Source organism: Xiphophorus maculatus, chromosome 20 (assembly GCF_002775205.1).
Source record: "Xiphophorus maculatus strain JP 163 A chromosome 20, X_maculatus-5.0-male, whole genome shotgun sequence".
NCBI lineage: Eukaryota > Metazoa > Chordata > Actinopteri > Cyprinodontiformes > Poeciliidae > Xiphophorus > Xiphophorus maculatus.
Window position 1 is genome coordinate 8,817,569 of NC_036462.1, and position 19,874 is coordinate 8,837,442.

Here is a 19,874-nt window from a genome sequence, read left to right on the forward strand (position 1 = left end):
TCTGATGAGGTTTAGCTTTGGTCAATACCAATCTGATACAGAAAAACAGCTAAATTGACTTGAGATGTTTTTTTTCAGTCAGTGCAATATGGAGCATAACAACCTATGTAAAATAAATAATAAAGAAACTGAAACTGACAAAAACAATAGAATGACTAACTTGGTTAAACATGTAAAAATTAACTGTCAACAAACCTTCCTTCAAATGGTGCAGAAGGTGCAATTCTAAATATAATGTAAAACAAACAACAAAGCATGATGTTGCTCAGAGCACAAAGCATAGAATTAAACTAAAAAGATCTGTCCTTATGGATATATATATATATATATTTTTTCTGTATCAGGACAAATACAGATTTTAAAATCTGATTTGTGCATCTCTACACATAAAAAACAGCTAGAACAGCATAATCTACATATTTGATGTTATGTTCTACTTCTTACACTGAAAGTTTTGCTAGAAGAATCCTGGATTCCTGCATTTGCCTAGAACCAGTCACACCTCCAGACACAAAGGACCCAGACGTCTCTACAGTGAGACAGCAGTGAGCAGGAGTGTCCGCCCCCTGACTGGTTGGAGGTCTTTGTGAGAGCAAAAGAGGAACATTCTCAGCATGTCTAATTGGTTTAGATTGGATTTTCAGTTTGAAAATACAGACAAGAGCAGTTTACATAAATATGGAATAAACACTGAAATAAAGTCCCATACTTTTCAACCCTTATTAGAGTAATTTGAATATATGTAAAAACAGGACATGTCCCAGATACAGCCCTTTCTGGATGTGTGACAACTGGTAGAGTTAAAGAATAATTTATGATACCCTGACTTGCTATTTCTCTCTGTTTTCCACTGTCAGTGGTAAAAACATCTATTTTATTTAGTATGAAACAATTTGAAAACATTTTTGCTTGGGCTGAAGCTGAATCTCAATGCAAAAGCAAGGCTTTTTTAGGGGATTGCTTAAAATGAGGGGGTAAGATAGCATTTGATGCATTGGTTTGTTACATGATTGGGAAAATTTCTTCTGCTGCTAAATTTTCTGTGGAAACAAAGAAAGGATACATGAATAAACAGGATAAAATGGGGACAACAGGTGATCAGGGCAAGTCCCGGAGACCTGGTAAAGAGGCAGTGACGTAGAAAGGTAGCTTCTCTTATAAATTATACAGCATGAAAACCACGAAACACAAAACAAATAGTTCTTTAAGGTTGACTGACTTTAACCTCTAACAACAGATGCTGCTTAAGCATGCATTATTTGTATTTTTAATTAAATAGTTGCAGTGAGATCAGAATATTTTTTTAAAAGGTATTTTGCCTTGAGTATTGATTCTGAGCAAACATGTTGCTTGGTAACTGAAAACATGAACTAGCAGTGCATTAAGGCAATCATAATTACTGTTGTGGTAACTTTTTAAGAACATGTGGGTGAGAAGAAGTAATTTAAAACAATATCTGGTGCTGCATTAATCAAATACAAAAGCAATTCCAAAAGCATTTCCAGTTTCACACAGCCTGTTTGGTAAACATATTTCTTTTAGCACCACCACCTCTTGAGCCAAACTGTACTTACTTCTGTAAGTGAATATGTATATTAATGAATATAAAGTTAATTTTTCAAACCTGAACCTGTAAAAATTAGTAAAGTTCATTTTCTTAGTCACTGACCTGAACCAGTACAAAGAAAAAGGTGAACCATGTGTTGCATTATAGATCTCGTGTTCTATCCAATGGGACGTTTGAATGAAAAAAAGATCTGGTAATACTCCTTGCCCTGTATGCATGTCCTTAGTTGTCATCTTTGTGAAGAAGAAATCTTTCTTTTTGAGCTAACCTCAGCATTAACTTGGTGTGATCACCCTGTTTTTCTTAGCCCACTTCTTAGCTGATGTTGTCTTGGCATGGGAATGTTCTCCAAGCTTTTCCTGCAGGTGAGACTGAAACAGGCAGACCATAGCTCCTGAGAGTTTTATAGAGAATTAAAGGCTTCCAATGACTTCTTGGAAAGCATATGTTGGCCTCATCCTTGGAGGCAGCCAAGGGTGAGATGTGGGGGAAGAGGTTGTAGATGACTGAGCTCCTCATTTATTTAAGCCTTGCCAGTCAAAGCCAGAAGCTTCTTTCAGCTGCTCAATGTTTTATCCATTTTATGACACTTTTATCCATGTGCATATCATGAATTAGAGGAGTAATAATTTTTTTTTTTTTAAATTGTATACGTGCCCTGCACATCGTAAATGTTGACATGATTTATAACTTTGCAATCTGGAAAACTCATTCAGTTGAAAGTAAATCATTAATGAGATTGGCTGTTTGAAACTGCAGTCCACCAATGACAGTGTCCAGATCTCATACTGAAGCTGCCAGTGGTGATTTAGCTCATCCTTTATTGCAGAAGCATTTCATTAAAATTAAAGTATGTTGCGAATATTTTAATACATTTTCCACAAATTCCATAGCTGTGAAAATTGACATATTTTCAGCTGAACTTTGTGCTTCATTCCTTTTAATAAAGTCAAAGGTGATAATCTGTTTCTCCACTCAAACAAATAGCCCAAAAATGACACCATGACTGTTAAACCACAGCAGCTGCAACAAAGTCCCTTGTGTGTTTATTAGGGAGAAAAAGGAAAACAGTCATTTCAGTTCAGGAAGCTATACATTGGTCTTTTGCATAAACATTTATATTTATGGATGGTGCATCTCTATTGACATCAGACATTATTCACTGAAATCGTTCTGACTATGATGTAGCTCAGTGCACTGAGAGAAGTATCAGGGAACATATCCAGACCATCCAGATTCCCTATTCAGAGGACTGTTAATTGACTGTCAGACAACAGAGATAATGACCTCCCGGTGGATGTCCACCTGCCTGAGGGAGAATGTCTCTGAATAAAATGTCAAAATTGACGCAAGGCGTTTGCTCCAATTTCACTGTTCAGAGAAAGCAGCAAAAAGAGGAGAGAAAAAGTTCCTGTGCATAACCATGCACACACAATAAATTCACAGATTGTTGGCATCAGTGCTAATTTGTTTCATGCTAAAAAGTTCAGAGACAAGTAATTCTGTGCACCTGTTCATTGTGAAAAGTGAGAAAAATCACAGTTACATGGTCCAAGAAACAGTCTGGCATACAAGCCCTTTACAACCAGCAGTTGTTATTGTTGGTGATAAAATAAATGAAGCAACCTCCCTTTTGTCTTCCACTTAGAAAATAACTTATTTCTTTCCTTGTGTCATAGTATTTTGGAGAAAACGTCTTAAAATCATATTTAATTTCTTCAGAAAAAAAAGTTAAAATGTGTAATTCTGATGCAAAAAAAATAACTTTCCTTTTCAGCATGAACATTCACGTTGCAATAATAAAATTTTTATCTGTCAACCTATTTTGCAATGATGATAAAAGCAATGATTATAGGTTGAACTAAAATAATTATCTCTGTTGAAAAGATTTTTCCTCTTTTTTTAATTTGTGGTAGCATCTCAGCTACACCTTACAACAAGTTTTTTCAGTGTTACATAATGATTCCTTTGTGTAAATTGGTTCCTGCTTTCTGCTGAGATGTCTTAAAATAGATCAATAATATATGCATGTGAGAAGGAGTTAAATCCACAGCTTCGAGTGTTAGTCTAATTCTGTGGCTCCGGAGTGAGGTGTTGGTCTGAGTGACTATGTTAACAGTCTGTCGCTTCACAAAAGGGTGCCAGGCAAAGCCTCCATCACTGCAGAGCGAGTGCAGCTATTTTCTCTGAGCTTCCAGTTTTAGGGAGGAAGAGTGCTGCTGATGCTCAGTGAAATAGCAACATGTTGCTAAGGGATTCCCGTGGGTGACCTTGTTCCTTTCTGACACTTTCCCTGTCATTACTCGCTGCAAAAATGTCAAGGTAGAATAAGATGGAAGGCATCACTAAGAAGAGTCTGCCAAAAAGAAAAAAAAGAAAAAGTATAATTAATAATTTTTTTATTATTTGCTTTCTAAAGAGTATTCTTAATATGCAGCATAGAATAAACAAAAAGTACAAAATTATATTCATTATTTTATGTTGCTAAGTTATAGTTACAGCTTAGTATTGCTTTCTTCTGAGTTGGGTGTTAAAAAAACAAAAAGCAATAACTAAGTGGATAGATGAGGAGCTAAAATTGGCACTGTCACAGAAAAATGAGTCCTATTTCAGCAGCAGTGTTATCTGTGGATAGGAGGAATGAGAAACTTCTCTGATGTGACGGTCTCACTAACCGTCTCTGACAGGACCCAGGAAGCTACAAAGACCTCACTGTGTTGCACTGCAGTGTGTCTATGTCACATTGTATGCATACATTTTTAAATTTACTTCTCCATCCTGCGGTCAGATTTGCTGTGCAAGAGAAATTGTGGTATTTAGGACTGGTGGACAGAATTTTCATACCTACAGTATTCCCAAACCATTTCTATACCTTAATGAATAAATTCAGCAAAACTGAAAAAATCAAGTGAGGCAGGTTTTAAACTTTAACATATTGTGAAAAAGTCTTGAAAAAGCTTTGCAAGCTCATATCTGCCAAAGAGGTCAAACTAAATTGCTACATAATAGCTCTTTTCACTTAAGAATGTGATTCAACTCAGGAACAAGACTTGAAAAATCTGAGTGGCAAGAAATCAGAAAACTTTACCAAAAACCCAACGAAAAGATTGAGAATATACTTTCAAAGTGTCATTGCATGTCCTGATTTCTAACCGTTACTTTAGCATCTTTTATGCAAGTCCACTTTGAATAACTTCTTCGAATACTGTATATACAAATATGCAAGTCGAGACAGAACAAGGCAAAACAAAAATTACTTGATTTACTATAATGTTTCAACCATTCACAGCTTTAGTAAATAAAAGTGTCTTCAGATTAAATAATGGGTGATTATTTCTGTAAAGCTGCTAGGTACAGGATTTGTCCTCTTAGTCTTGTGTAAAGAATGATGCCTACAGTTATAAATGATGGATCTGCAGAGCTCCAATTGTAATAATGAGGAAATATAGATTTATTTATTATAATACATTTTAATTGGTAAAGTAAAACAGTGACTACAAAGAGATCATAATGGATTAGTTGTATTAATAGTGTGAGACGACTCAGAAACAAATATATACTATATACTTCAAAGTGGTACAGAATGGAAAAGGGCACTAAAACAAAGCCTTGAGGTACACCACACACTGTTGAGTAGGTATAGAACCCTGAAAGGGAAGTGAACAACAAAAATCAAACTTTCAATATAAAATTTGCTATATTAGTTGAAAAATACACAATTATCCACTCAAATTATGTCCTATTTTTCTATGCCGCCCTGGCGTTTCCCAGAATTACTTTTATTTTATTTATTTAGATAAGATAAATGTAATGCAGTTCTCTTTAAAAAAGCAACATTGACATCCAACTCTTGTTATAAAAATCTAGGTTGACTGATTCAAAAGGACCAATTCATGAAGACAATGAGAATCCTGAACAAAACATATATTTCAAATTGGTTGTTAAAGTTAAAGATAACTTAATTACATCTGCCTTAGAGATAGGGTGAGAAGCTTGGTCATCAGGAAGGGACTCATAGTAGAGCTGCTGCTCCTTCACATCGGGAGGAGCCAGTTGAGGTGGCTCGGGCATCTGGTTAGGATGCCTCCTGCACTCCTCCCTGGTGAGGTGTTCCGGGCACGTCCCACTGGGAGGAGGCACCAGGACACGCTGGAGGGAATATGTTTCTCAGCTGGCCTGGGAACGCCTTGGGATTCCCCCGGAGGAGCTGGAACAAGTAACTGGGGAGAGGGAAGTCTGGGCCTCTCAGACTGTTACCCCTGCGACCCGACCCTGGATAAGCGGAAGATGGATGGATGGATGGATGGATGGATGGATGGATGGATGGATGGATATTAAAGTTATTAGAGCACTTATGTTTTGAACATAGAAGTCAAGCATAACTTCATAAAATATACCAATATCCATCATGAGTAGAAAAGAACAAAAAATAAAACCTTAAAGACTCAGGAGGCTTATAATAATGTTTAAGGGTTATTTTACCTCATTTTTTCAGTTTTCTGTGATCAGTTAATCCGGTATATTTCTCCTCTTTAAGAAGAGGAGAAATCTGTTTGGTAGAGTTTTGTCTCAGTGCAAAAAAGATGTGGGAGACATGAAGAAGAGAAATGATGAAAAAAATTCTTTGTCCGTCGTCAATCTTTCTCAAAACTTCCTCTTCCCTTCACTCAAGAGATGAGGACGCTAACAATGAAGCCATGTTTTCCAAACTCCTCATCATATTCTTCAATACATGAACTTTTTTTCCCACTTGTGTTTGACAGCTCTGAGAATCTCCCTCTGCGTCAAGCTTTGCATGATCTTCCTTTGTTTTTACAAAGACACCAGGGAGTTAAAGGAAGATGCAAATCCTCTTCAGATATCTTTTTTTTGTTTCTGCATGAAAATATGGGGTCTTTTGCTTATGAGGCTGTGGTATTGCACATGTTTGTGAAAGCTGTTTTTGTTGTCTTGTGCAAGGTGGTTAAAAAGAGGAATTGTGTATGAACTCAGCATCCATCAATGGTTACTTAGTTTAGGTTTTAGATTCACTGTGTGCCATAAGAAGGCAGAGACGAAATAAATTCAGCCATGACTAGCTTGTTCTTTTTTTCCAACGTGCAAGCAGTCAGAGAGCAAAACAATCTTCAATGCATTTTCGGAGCACTTAGCACTTAGTTGGACAGCATTTTTTAAAAATTATTCTTTCAGATTTGAATCCCATTTCATATTTTAACATTTTATGAAAGGCATAAAATAGAAATCTAAAGGTGAACCAAAGGTGAAAAGACTAAAATCAGGCTGGAGAGGAAACTTAGTGGTGAAGTTGGAGTTTATCTAAATATCTGAGGCTATTTTATCATTCAGACCTCATTTAATTGAGTAGCTGCCTGGTAATAACCCTCTAAAATCTGACAAAAATAGCCCAAAGTAAAGCACTTTGGACTGAACTGCTGGGGTATCTAAATGTGGTCATTTTTATAAATGCATACAGATCATATAACTTGATTTTGGAATGCTTGTTTTATATGGTGAAACTTACCTTATACTAAGAAATAAATAGTTGTGCAAAATTCTGCTCGATAATTGCCAAAAAAAGTTGCAATTAAAACCAGATATTTACATTCACAGTAAAAAAAAGTCACATAGCTCATTTTGTGTTTTAGAATGTCTAAAATATTAATAGATGACAAAAGCAAAATGAAGGGAAACTATTGAAGTGTCTTAGAGATTTATTGTTCAAACTAAGAAGTGACCTTCATCTATTAGCATTTTGTGGAATCACCTTTTAAACTGTATGGCTGGGATTAAATATTTCTGGAATCCTTCAACAAGTTTCTTGCATAATCTTGCTCAAATTGTGGTCACATTCTTGTATTTATAAAACAGAATTGTGTTATATAGATGCTGCTATATGCCACACAAAATGTTGTTAGGTTTTGGCTGATTTTTCCTGCCCTTCTCTTGCTTATTGCAGGCAAAGTGTTGAACACAGACCTGCGCCACTACCTCAGTCTGCAGTTTCAGAAGGGCTCGCTCGACCACAAACTCCAGCAGATCATACGAGACAACCTCTACCTACGCACCATACCCTGTAAGTACTCCAAGCACGCTCCTACACAAGGCTCTTAAAACGCAGCTGCAGACCACGCATGTGCATCCTAACCCACTTTCAGCATATGTATGCTTTTATGTAAAGCACCTTCTGGGAGTATTGAAGATGCTGTGGGAAACGGGAATCTGCATTAGCACTCATTTTCCATTAAATAGTTCCGCACATACACAAAATCACTGCCACTAAGAAACACACGTCACCCTGCATTGTTATCCGCAGCTCCTTGTGAGGCACACTAAAAAGCACACACTTAAGCATCACTATAGCAACGCAGCCAAGGACATCTCTTGAACTCCCATGTAACTTATTTACTTCTATAAGGCATCATCACTGTGATCAAAGTCACATTTTGCCCATAAATAGCACTTCTTTTTTATGGCTGGCTGTGATTTCCTTTGCTGACTCTGTATTCTATGCGGTCAACGCCATTTTTTCTTATTTGAGATCAATAATGAGAGAGCTAAATAAGGTTGAAATTGGGAACCGACAGAAACGCTGCAAAGAATGGCAGCTGTGTTGTTGGCTGTAATTTATGCCTAATGAAAATGTGTTTGTAGTTTCCATTTGCTAAAGGTGTTGCAAAGCAACCATGGGGTTCCAATTTCTTCGAAATGAAACTTTCCTTTTCTCATCAGAGTACGTGGAAATACTGCTTGATGGCACAGTGTTTGGAGGGTCTAACAATATATACAATTCCCCTTTTCTCAGGGAAGAAAATTTTATCAATACAAAACAGCAAATGGATGGAAAATGTATTACTGTCATCAGAAATACTGATCATGTTATTTTTCCAGGCTTTAGGGATGCAATCTTTTAAAAGAATATGAGTCATAGAAATTGTCAGCATAAAAGACTAAATTGCTAAAGTGCAACATTGAAGTCCAAATCAACAGTTCCACTGGCTGCAATAATGAAAGTTGTTGGGTATAATACATGTCCAATAAGTACTCCAGATTTAAAATAGTATTTTTTTTTTAACTTTTTTATTCAGATTTTCCATTGCATGTCACATCTCACACATCTTACAGGTTACATGTAGAAATTCACATGTTATGTTCTTAAAAAGGGTTTTGTTTGTCCAAGGTCTTAAAGAAAAGACAAGAAGAAACAATAGTAATAGTAAAAATAAATAAATAAAAATACAAAGAAGAATCTCCCATTCATTAATCGCAATTTCCATCAGTTGTGGTTCGAAATGAATGTTTGAATTGAGGACCATTTTTCTATAAAGATATCACTTTTCATCTGAAGTTTTACCGTAATTTGTTCCATATGATAAACCTCCCTCACTCTATTCTTCCATTGGGAAATCGTTGGGGGCTGAGGCTTCAGCCATGAGACCATAATCATTTTCTTTGCGAGGACAAGTTAGATCTTTAAGATGTAAGTCTTACTGTGATCTTGGATTTTATTCTGGAAAATACCTAGTATTATAAAGGCTGGATGTAGGGGAATTGTAATCCCCAGGCAATTATTAATTTCCTTTTGTATTCCTGTCCAATATGTTGATAATTTTGGACAGTCTCAAAATATATGAGTGAAGTCTCCAATTAGTCCACAGCCTCTCCAACATTTATCAGAAGTGTGGTTAAATCTAGATATAAGAAGAGGAGTCCTGAAAAATCTCATTTTGATTTTCCATTCAAATTCTCTTAACATTGGACTATTTGATATTCTATGACCCTCCCTAAACATTTTTTCCCAGTCCTCATCATTAATTATGATATTCATTTCTAGTTCCCATTTCCCTTTGATATCTTTTGTATCTGTAATTACTTCCTCCTGCAATATTTTGTAAATATAGGATATGAATTTGGTGGTTATATTTCCTTTTATTACTGAGAGAAAGACATTTTCTATGTTTGAGGGGGGCATTTGTATGTTTTCCCATTCCTTATGTTTCTGCAGGTAGTGTCTCATTTGTAAATATTTATACAGGTCATGGGTTGGAAGATTATATTTTCGTTGAAGTTGCTGAAAGGACATTAGGCCTCCACCTTCAAACATTTGATCTATTGGAATCAAACCTTTTTCAACCTAGTTTTGTAGTCCAGATGTAGGAAGAAATTCAGAATTATGGTTGAGCCGTATAAGTCTACATAAGGAATTGGGTAGATTTAGTATCTTTTTAATCTTTGCCCATGTTAATAGAGTAAACTTAACCCATTCGTTATTAATTTTATTCTTTGTCCATGTGTTTTAAATAGTATTATTTTTGATAAGATTTTAAATTAAGTTTTAAATTTGATTCCCATTATAAGAGTAAAGAAAGAAAATAATCTACTTTCTGTTTCTGAATTGGACTGATTGGACAGTCTGGCTTCGCTTCAGTGATTTTGATACAGATTTTACTGGACAAAGGATTTATTAAACCCTTTTCATAGAATCAGACTTCCACTAATATTTTCTACACCCCACAAATGCGTATTTCCAAAGTTTTAGGAAAGGCCATCTTTTGTACACAGTACTGTCACTGTAACTCATGCCTCTTCAGGACATGAAGATGCTCTATTTACAACTTGTATATACAAGTGTGAGATTTGTTAACAAAACAATCCTATTATGTTTCATTTATATACTTTATTTCTCTTCTATTTTCCAAATAGAGGATTGTCCCTGCAAACACTGGTCACTTTCTGCCCTTTCCTTGCTTTCTCTCCTTACCTTTTTGTTGTTTTCCTGTCTGTCCCCTATGCTTTCATGTACCTGTGAGTCGTGTTCTGAGTCGTGTTGTTTCCTGGGCTGTTGGCTTTAAACTGAATAGTTATTGGATTTTTTTCCTCTTAAAGCTCAGTTGCACAGGGAGTATTTTTGGGCCAGTTACAGTGGTTGGACACAACATGATTACAGAGGGATTTCTCTGCCACTGCTGCTGCCTGTCATTCTCACCTCTTTAGTTTAAACACACCTGCACATACTGCCTTCTGTTGCTCGTGTATCTCTTACTTCTAACATAGCTGTTCATTGCAATTGTAGCCTCTAACCACTATTCATCAGCAGCCGTCAGTGGGCTAACTCCACGAGTCTGGCTCTCTAATCCCCTGCTTGAATTACTGTCTTAATGAGCAAGAGACGGGGACTTGCACAGTGACGGCACCTCCATCATTCTACTCCCCGCTTTCAGTCTTCCATACGTCTCCGATTCAGTTTTACTCTCTCTCTCTTTTTGTTACTTCTACCTCTGAATTATGTATTGAATACAAAGAAATACAAAAATATGGGGCTTTTATTTGAATAAAGCACTAATAACAGTTTAAAGAGACAAAAGATCACATGAATGAGATTGTAAACATATTTTAATGTTGAGGGTATTCCACCTTCTGAAGTCATTATGTTGCAATATCAGAAGCATCACCTCCTCCACAACTGATGTGGCCTGAGATTGCATCCTACTTACAATTACATAAACGTACTATACAACTGCATGCTTGGTGAAAAGAAAGAATACCCTCATTTATTGGCTTTTATGTAACAAGCTTAATGGAATGATCTCTTCACATCATCAATTAATTGGTTCTAAAATTAATTAAATCTCTAAATTATTCATTAAACAAAAGCAAAGCAGAAATAGAAAAGGGAGTGAAAAGTTAACCCTGAGAGGACGCCACCAGGTTCTGCTGATCAGATTTACTTGATTGATCACCTTGATCACCTCAAAAGGAAATTTACTGCTCTAAAACATGCAGATATGTTCAACAACAGCATTGAAAGGAAATCAGCAACTTCCCTAACGAAGTACTTGTGACTGCCCTTCAAGGTAGGATGTCCACACAACTGGAATTCAGTCATTCTAAAGAGAGAGCAGTTATTTACAAGAGGAAACCATTTGCCAATCTTCCCCCAAAAACTCAAAACTCGAAACAAGATAAGACAGGACAAGGGCTTCCTCCCAGACTCTATAGGCTGCAGGTATCACATGAAATATTAAAAATATTTTTAAAAATATTTTTTAAAATTCTCATACCTAGAAAGAATGATGGCAGGACTGAGATTTGGAACGTTAGGTATGAATAAATCAAATTGTTCTTTGACCAAAGCTTGGGACTGCTATCAACTCAATCCTAAATATGCAAACAAAATAAAACCACTAAGGTGTTACAATAACCTAGTCAAAGTCAACTGAATGCTTAGTTGTGTATAAGTGAATGTCTGGTAGTGAAGCAAAAATGTCCTCCACAAAAATGTGAAAGACAGAGAAAGTCACAACTCTTTCAGGTTATAATAGCTAAAGGTGGTTCTTCAAGTTACTAAATTATAGGGTGTATTTATTTTCTTACATCCAGTTTTTTTGTTCCTGCATTGTAATTGTAAAAAATATTCCAACCTAAGCTGTTTTGTTCTTGTGAAGTTGAGGTCTAAGTTATTTTAGAAACTGATAAAAACTAGATCATGTTTATTATGTTCTGATATTTGAAATCCTCAACATGACATTGGAAATACTTTCTTTTCGTCATAAGTGTATCACTATGCTTATGCAGAAAATGCAAATTAGGCTTTTATGTCATCTACTGCATCTTTGAAGTGAGGTTTATTATCAGAACACCATTTGAGTATTCTCATCTGCACCTGAAAGTGACATTGGCCATGCACTGTCAGGAGTCCTCAGCATCACATTCAAACCCACTTAGTAATCCCTCAGGTACATATTTTAACATCAAGTCTCTTAAGGATATTTCAAAAAGCAAATTTTACTCTCAATGTTTTAATGTACAGCACATAAAAGGATGAGTTTTATAGCAAAAGTGTTCTAATGGACAACCCATTAAAGGTTGTTGGATGACATTGTTTAAATTTGCTTAATTATATAGGGCATTTATATGGACACACCTGCGATATCAACAGTAGTGGGAAGCGGACACACTTGCATGCCGTGAAATCCCTGGACAATTGCCAGCTCTTGTCACTAAAATGCTTGCTGTGCATTCTTCAAACTTTACTCTTGGGAACAGACCGGGCAAACTCAACTCTCATTAGTCTTATGCAGACATCTGGTTTTTGAATATTTCAGAAGTGTGTATAGAAAGTGGCCAACGCTTAAACAGATGGTGTCAGAACTAAACCAGACCTGGCTGCTGATTCTATCCTGACAGAGTGATATTCGGTTCATTTTGAGCTATGCTATTAATTTTTAGGTGTTGTTTGGTTAAATATTCACATTTATTTTGAATCTAAATGTTATAACTCAGTAGTTTAGGTAACAATACATTTTGACATATGTAACCACATGACAGCTTCCCCATTATTCCGTTTACCATATTGAAGAATTCTAAAGCAGACTAATTGCAGAAAATGTTTGCCCACAATTTTATGGCTTTGAGAGGTTTGAGTTCAAATCTATCAGACTTTCCAGTTCATTGAAAATTGATGCTCAAGGCTGTGTTGACTGTAGAAAAGAAAAAATCGAATGCATCAGTAACAAGTATCTGTGCGTGACAAGCTGGCAGCAGTGGAGTGGACTAATACAGCCACAAGACAAGTCGCTCTTTGGAAAATGGGGGTGTTGGTTGCTACATTTCAACTCTCAAAACTCAACCCCTGCTCAGTCCCGTGCTTGCAATTTTGCTCTTCCAGGAAAAAGGCCCAACTTCACATCTTTCGGGTGCTGAAGCTCGAGTGGTCATTTTCTCGTTGTGACAAATCAATACCTGTCTGTCTTCTTTAGAGGTATTAAAGGCAGGTTCAGGGAGTCATGGACTGCCGCTAAATTGCAAAGTCCTGGCCTATGCAGTTCACACAGTTTGTCGAAAATCAAAGCTGATGATAAACAAGCCGATGTGAAGATGGATTTAACCCCAAATGTTTGTGACAATCATGCAGACAGCAAGAGGATTAGCAGGCTTGGTTTGTGTCGGTGTGCCAGTGGTCCACTTTACACACAGCCGTCCTCTCATATCACTGTAACATATCTCTGTCTGTGTTGGTGTTCTACCGACACCATAAGGTCAGTTCTGCTGAACCAAAGTAATTTGAAGTCGTAGTTAATATCATTCTGGCTTTTACATCAAGATTGAAACAGTAAATAAGACTATTCAGTAAGAAGCAAGATTGTGCATTCAATGAGTCAATGATAAAGGGGTAGCAAGAGAGTCTATTCTGCAAAAACACAAAATCTTATCAAGGATTTTTGTCTAGTTTTTAGTTCAAATATCTTAGTGCATTTGAAATAAGACAAAACTAGCCTACAAGTAACTTTTCTGCTATATATAGGAGCTTATTTTAAGTAAATATTTCTTGAATATGGATGAAACCGTACCAGTTTCACTGTCAGATTATCTCACTTGTATATGGAAAAAAGCTTGTTATAAGTGGAATAATCTGTCAGTGGAACTAGTACTTAGTTTTGTCTAATTTCAAAAAACAAAAAAAATATTTGGTAAGATTTTTTGTTTTTGCAGTGTAATACTGTCCATGTGTGGCAAATATTTAGCTTGATGCGAATGGAATCAGATTTGCATATTCCAACCAGGAGAGGGCAAAAAGAGGAGGATTATTTAGAAACAGGGAGTACACAAGGTTACATGCAGTCGTTTGACTGCCCACTGTGATAAGAGATTGGTGTGAAGAGTTTAACCTCAAAATAACTCATTCACTTAAACAAACTGTACTAGTGCAACTGCTCAGCAGTACAGGTGAAAATCACGTCAAACAGTCATACATCTTTATGCTAAGATCACTCTCCTTGATGAAATGGAGAGTTGCATATATAATTTCCTCATTTCCTTTTTTCTTGTCTTCCCTTTCTTCATATTTTATAATCATTGCAGCCTATCATGGGATGAAAGAAGACTATTGTGTGTGGTAAATATGTAAAATGAATCACATTTCTAGTTAAAAATAAAAGGAATCTAATCTACAGGACAACATTAATATCTTAAACATCTCGACAATGCCTTTCTTGTTTTTTCAGACCAAGGCTTTAAAAAAAGACCATCTGAATTTCTTTCTAACTTTTTCAGCATCAAAGTCCTGAACCTCTATTTCTGAAGTACCATCATGAAGCTGCACAAATCCCCCATGTTAAATTTATTGCCTGCCTCTTCTGACTGACTAGGTCTGATATTCCTGTTTTGACATTCTCTCAGTACAGATAGTTATAAAAGATTGCAGTGAAACCTTTGAGGGCCAAAGTGACATATATTTTGAAATCATTGGTATGTTTTTCACGAATATGTTCAAGTATTTTCTTTCATGTTCATGAGTAATGGTGGGTTTGATAGAATGGATTGGTGTCTTGATGTTGTGGACTGTCAGCTTGGTTTTAGTTGTATTTCTAGTTAGTTCATGTTTATCTGATAATCTCTCATGTTGGCTTGTATTGTTTTCACACATCAGTAGCATCAGTCAGATCTCCTGAGCTTTAGTTTTCCTCTGCTCACAACTGAAAACCATTCTGCTTATTAACTGATCTGTAAGCTATTGCAGTAATCACTCCTCATGATTATTTACACTGCAAAAACACTTAATCTTACCAAATATTTTTGGTCTAGTTTCTTGTGCAAACATAACTAAATTACAGGTAACTTTTCAGCACAATATGGGAGCTTAAGTCAGAAATATCCTTAATATTGATGAAAAAGTAATAGTTATAAGTGAAATAACCTGCCAGTGGAACAAAATATTTTAACTTATAATATGAAAATAATGTCTTGCTCCTTTGGCAGATTAATTTACTTATAACATTTTCATAAATATTAAGAAATTATTGACTTAAAACAATCTCCTACATCGTGCTGAAAAGGTACTTGTAGGTTAGTTTTGTCTTATTTCAAGTTTACTATTTAAGCTGAAAACTAGAACAAAATTACTTGGTAAGATTTTGTATTTCTGCAGTCTAAGCACTTAGATTTTCCTTGACTTTCTGTTGTTTACCCATGCTTCTTTTCCAGTTTTCTTTTAGTTTGCTTAGTCTGATTTCTCAATAATTCCATACCACCATGGAAATGTAGCCTAGGCCTGTATGCAAACAGTCATAAAAATCACAAATACATCAAAGATGTAATTAGAGTGCCGTTTTTGAAGAAATTGACTGAGCTTTTTTTCCCCTACCACCCAGGAGATATGTGAGCTGGAAAACTTCCAATCAGAATTTAGATTTACTTCCAAGCCTCATCATTATTGCATGGATGCCTGCCAACTGCTGTTTTCACGTAATTTGTATACCTCAAAAATAAAACATGAAACATTTGAATGTGTTTAGCAGGTTCTTTGAAGAGACATGTTAGCTTTGCCCATCTGTTTCCAGTGTTTATGCAGATAAAAACAGGTCCGTTGCCATACATAACAATGATCTCCAGACATGAAATTTGCTGATCTTGTTTAACTCAAGAGGAGCTGCACTGAAACATTACCTGATGAGTCCACCGCTATGCATAATGAAAATATTTCTTCTTTTTGATGACCCACCTGCACATTAGGCTCCTTTTGTTTGGCAGTAACACTCTATTGACACATAAATAAAGTTTTTTGTGTTTTAAAAAAACACTGTGGAATATTTAGTCTCAAAAGCCAATTGTACTAAGGTGAAAGTATGACAAGATGTTTAAAAGGTCGTTTCAAAGTGTGCTGCTTTTATGTTGCCCTCAGCAACAACTCTACAATGAGAAGCTTATGGTAGATATCAGTTTGACATCCAGGAACAATTCTTGGGAAGATTTTTGACAGATACATAACTGCTTGACAAGCAATTGGCCTATAAGGGGCATTTTGAGGGACCTTAGTTATCGCCAGAAGAAAAACAAGTTGTTAATGAGAGGCATTCTTTCACACAAAGTAAAATTACCTGCTTTTACTAAGATAAACTTTAAAGAGAAGTGTTAGGGATTTTGTATGCCTGTGTGTTGTTTTTGTCTTTGTGTTTTTACTGCTCTGTACCTGAGCAGAGGAGCTGTCACAGTCCAATTAGGGAGAAAATGTAAGAGGGAAAAAATAAAAGAAAGCAGCAATATAAAGTTGGTTAATAGGCCATTGAGCCTCCAGACGTCTTTTCACTGCTAATTGGCACAGACTCTATACTTTTCCCAAAAAATCTGCTTTAGAGAAGCTACTGCTTCTTTCAGTGAGATTTCAAAATAGTTGCATCATAAGCCTTGAATGCCACTTAAGGTTATATCAATAAAACAGTGTTATCAAAAGGATTCTTTGTTGTATGAGGTGAATATAAAACTGCAGCTTATTGTCACTGCTACTTGAATACATGTTGCTAACATGTATTCAGACTAGATAGGATTTTTTTATATACCAGAAATTCATAATAAGAATTTCACATAAAGAGACTTTGACTGCTGAGCTCTGGTTTCCTTTCATGTTTTCAGTTCCACAGGCTAGTTGTTGCATTAATATATTTACCAGAATATTTGCCTTGTCTAGACAGCAGTACATATATTGATCAGTGAAAAACAGATGAGCTATAACTCTGATTTGTCTGAACACACCAGGCTCAGATGACAACGTTTTGCAAGCCTTTGTGCCATTAAATCACTGAAGGATGCGCTTTTAAAATTTAGATAAGGGCCTATTTGTCATGTTCTGTGTTTTCTGTGTATTTATTTAGAGTTTTCTGTGTCCCCGAGTCTTCGTGTTGTCCTGTCTTCCCCTTGATTGTTTCCCAGGTGTGTCTCGTTTCTGTAATTACCCCATGTGTATTTAGTGTCACCTGTGTCTCAGCGTCTCTGTCGGGTCCTTGTCGAATGTGCGTTTAGTCCTTCGTCTTGTCCATTCAATTTACCAGTTGCTACTGACGTTGAGCCCTGGCTTCTGCTCAGTCGTGCTGCCTGGTTGTGTGGACTTTGTTTGGGACATTCATTATTAAAATCATTTATTCATCCTACCTGGGTCTGCTGCGTCTGCCTCACCATCACCGTTTCATGACACTATTCACACCAGATCAAGACTGACTGGTGATCTCTAAGGTTCAAGTGATTATGTAGCCCTCACTGGACTGCACCAAGTTTGGAAATTCTTCCTCAAGGTAAATGATAATCAATGTGCCAGTCATCTTGTGCAATAACTTTGGCACGGCATGGTGCATGTGTTAATGCAGAAGAAAACAGGCCTGCTGCCAAAACCCAAACTTCATAATTTTATCCTGATTAATGTGAGCTGATCACACCAAAGCCACATTCTCATCAACATTCCAACTCTAGTGAATGTTATAAACCTATTGGTCACTGCTTTTTTTTTTTTCCCTGTCATCATTTTCTTTTTTTTCTCAGTCTATATTTATTAGCATACAGGCGATGGAATGTTAATTTTTCTGCTGCTTAGTGAGATCCACAAGCAACTCAGTGTGTATAACAGGCGGACAACTAAGATCATTATATTGAATTATAATGGTCTTGGAGTGCCGCTTTACCAGTGTGGGTAGAATCAATGTTGTCAGATCTGCTTTTGATGGTCAGTTGACCCAACGATGGCTCAAGACTTGAGTCACAAATTATGGATTAGCTACCACTACTGCTGCAGGCTCCACCCTGCTGCCCTAAATATGCTGATGTGCAGCCACCACAGTAATGAGCCTCATTGGTCTTACTACATTTTATTACATTTGGGGGTTTTTACGATCTTATCCAAGACCCCTTAGAGACCATCCATGTTCTGGCTGATTAATATGTTGTTCTGTATTATTGTGGTGTAACAGGAGGCTTGACCACAGCAAGATGGGAAAGTGGAGGATTACAATTTCATTGTTCAAGCATTTAAACACAAACATATAAAGGCTTGTTTTTTCCAGGCTTGAGCAAACTCATTTTTCAATGTCAACTGAATTTAAAATTAATGACTACACAAGGAAATGCTGAAACTTTTGGCTCAATCAAGTGTTTGTAGTTGTTTCTAATGAAAAAAAGGAAAAATGGAGTAAAAAGCAATGTCATAGCAATCCTGCTTATTCACTCCATTCTGTAAAATATGATCTGCGGAATTTATTTGAGCCAAAATAAAAACAGCAATGTTGAATTTAGTGACCTCAAGAGGAAGCCTCTCCAAAGGAAGTGACATTATTGCATTTCTTAATAACTCAAGCTAAATGCAGTAAAGAAGCTCAAATGGAGCCAGAGCTAGTGTGTGAGGTTGAGAGGTTCCGGCTAGAAATAGTTGGTCTCACCTCAACCCATGGCTCTGGTTCTGGAACCAGTCTCCTTGAGAGGGGCTGGACATACTTCCACTCTGGAGTTGCCCACGGTGAGAGGCGTCGGGCAGGAGTGGGCATACTTGTTGCTCCCCATCTCGGCGCCTGTACGTTGGGTTTACCCCGGTGAACGAGAGGGTAGCCTCCCTCAGCCTATGGGTGGGGGGACGAGTCCTGACTGTTTGTGCTTATGGGCTGAACGATTACCTACCCTTCTTGGAGTCCTTAGAGGGGGTACTGGAGAGTGCCCCTCCGGGGGACTCCCTTGTTCTGCTGGGGGACTTCAACGCTCACGTGGGCAATGACAGTGAGACCTGGAGGGGCGTGGTTGGGAGGAACGGCCCCCTCGATCTGAACTCAAGTGGTGTTCTGTTGCTGGACTTCTGTGCTCATCATGGATTGTCCATAACGAACACCATGTTCAGGCATAAGGATGTCCATATGTGCACTTGGCACCAGGACACCCTAGCCCGCAGTTTGATGATCAACTTTGTCATCGTTTCATCGGATCTGCGGCCGTATGTCTTGGACACTCGGGTGAAGAGAGGTGCGGAGCTGTCCACTGACCACTACCTGGTGGTGAGTTGGCTCCAGTGGTGGGGGAGAAAGCCGGTCAGACCTGGCAGGCCCAAACGTGTTGTGAGGGTCTGCTGGGAACGTCTGGCTGAATCCCCTGTGAGACGGAGCTTTAACTTCCATCTCTGGCAGAACTTTGAACACGTTCTAGGGGAGGTGGGGGACATTGAGTCTGAGCCTCCATTGTCGAGGCAGCTTATAGGAGCTGTGGCTGCAAGGTTGTCGGTGCCTGTCGCGGCAGCAACCCGCGAACCTGTTGGTGGACACCTTCGGTGAGGGATGCTGTCAGGCTGAAGAAGGAGTCCTATCTGGCCTTTTTGGCCTGTGGGACTCCAGAAGCAGCTGATGGGTACCTGCGGGCAAAGCGGCAGGTACCGGGTGGTTGCTGAGGCAAAAACTTGGGCGTGGGAGGAGTTTGGAGAGGCCATTTAGAAAGACTTCCACATGGCTTCGAGGCGATTGTGGTCCACCATCCGGTGTCTCAGAAGGGGAAAGCAGTACAGCACCAACAC

General features: G+C 37.5%; 1 protein-coding gene across 2 annotated transcripts in view; it reads left to right on the top strand.

The window, feature by feature from the left end:
- Positions 1–19,874, top strand: part of LOC102218698 (membrane-associated guanylate kinase, WW and PDZ domain-containing protein 3-like) — a 148,121-nt gene that overhangs the window by 86,565 nt on the left and 41,682 nt on the right. For both annotated transcript variants that reach the window (XM_023325530.1, XM_023325531.1), the window contains exon 2: positions 7,524–7,640. In XM_023325530.1, the coding sequence (XP_023181298.1) occupies positions 7,524–7,640 (117 nt within the window). The remainder of the gene's footprint in view (positions 1–7,523; positions 7,641–19,874) is intronic.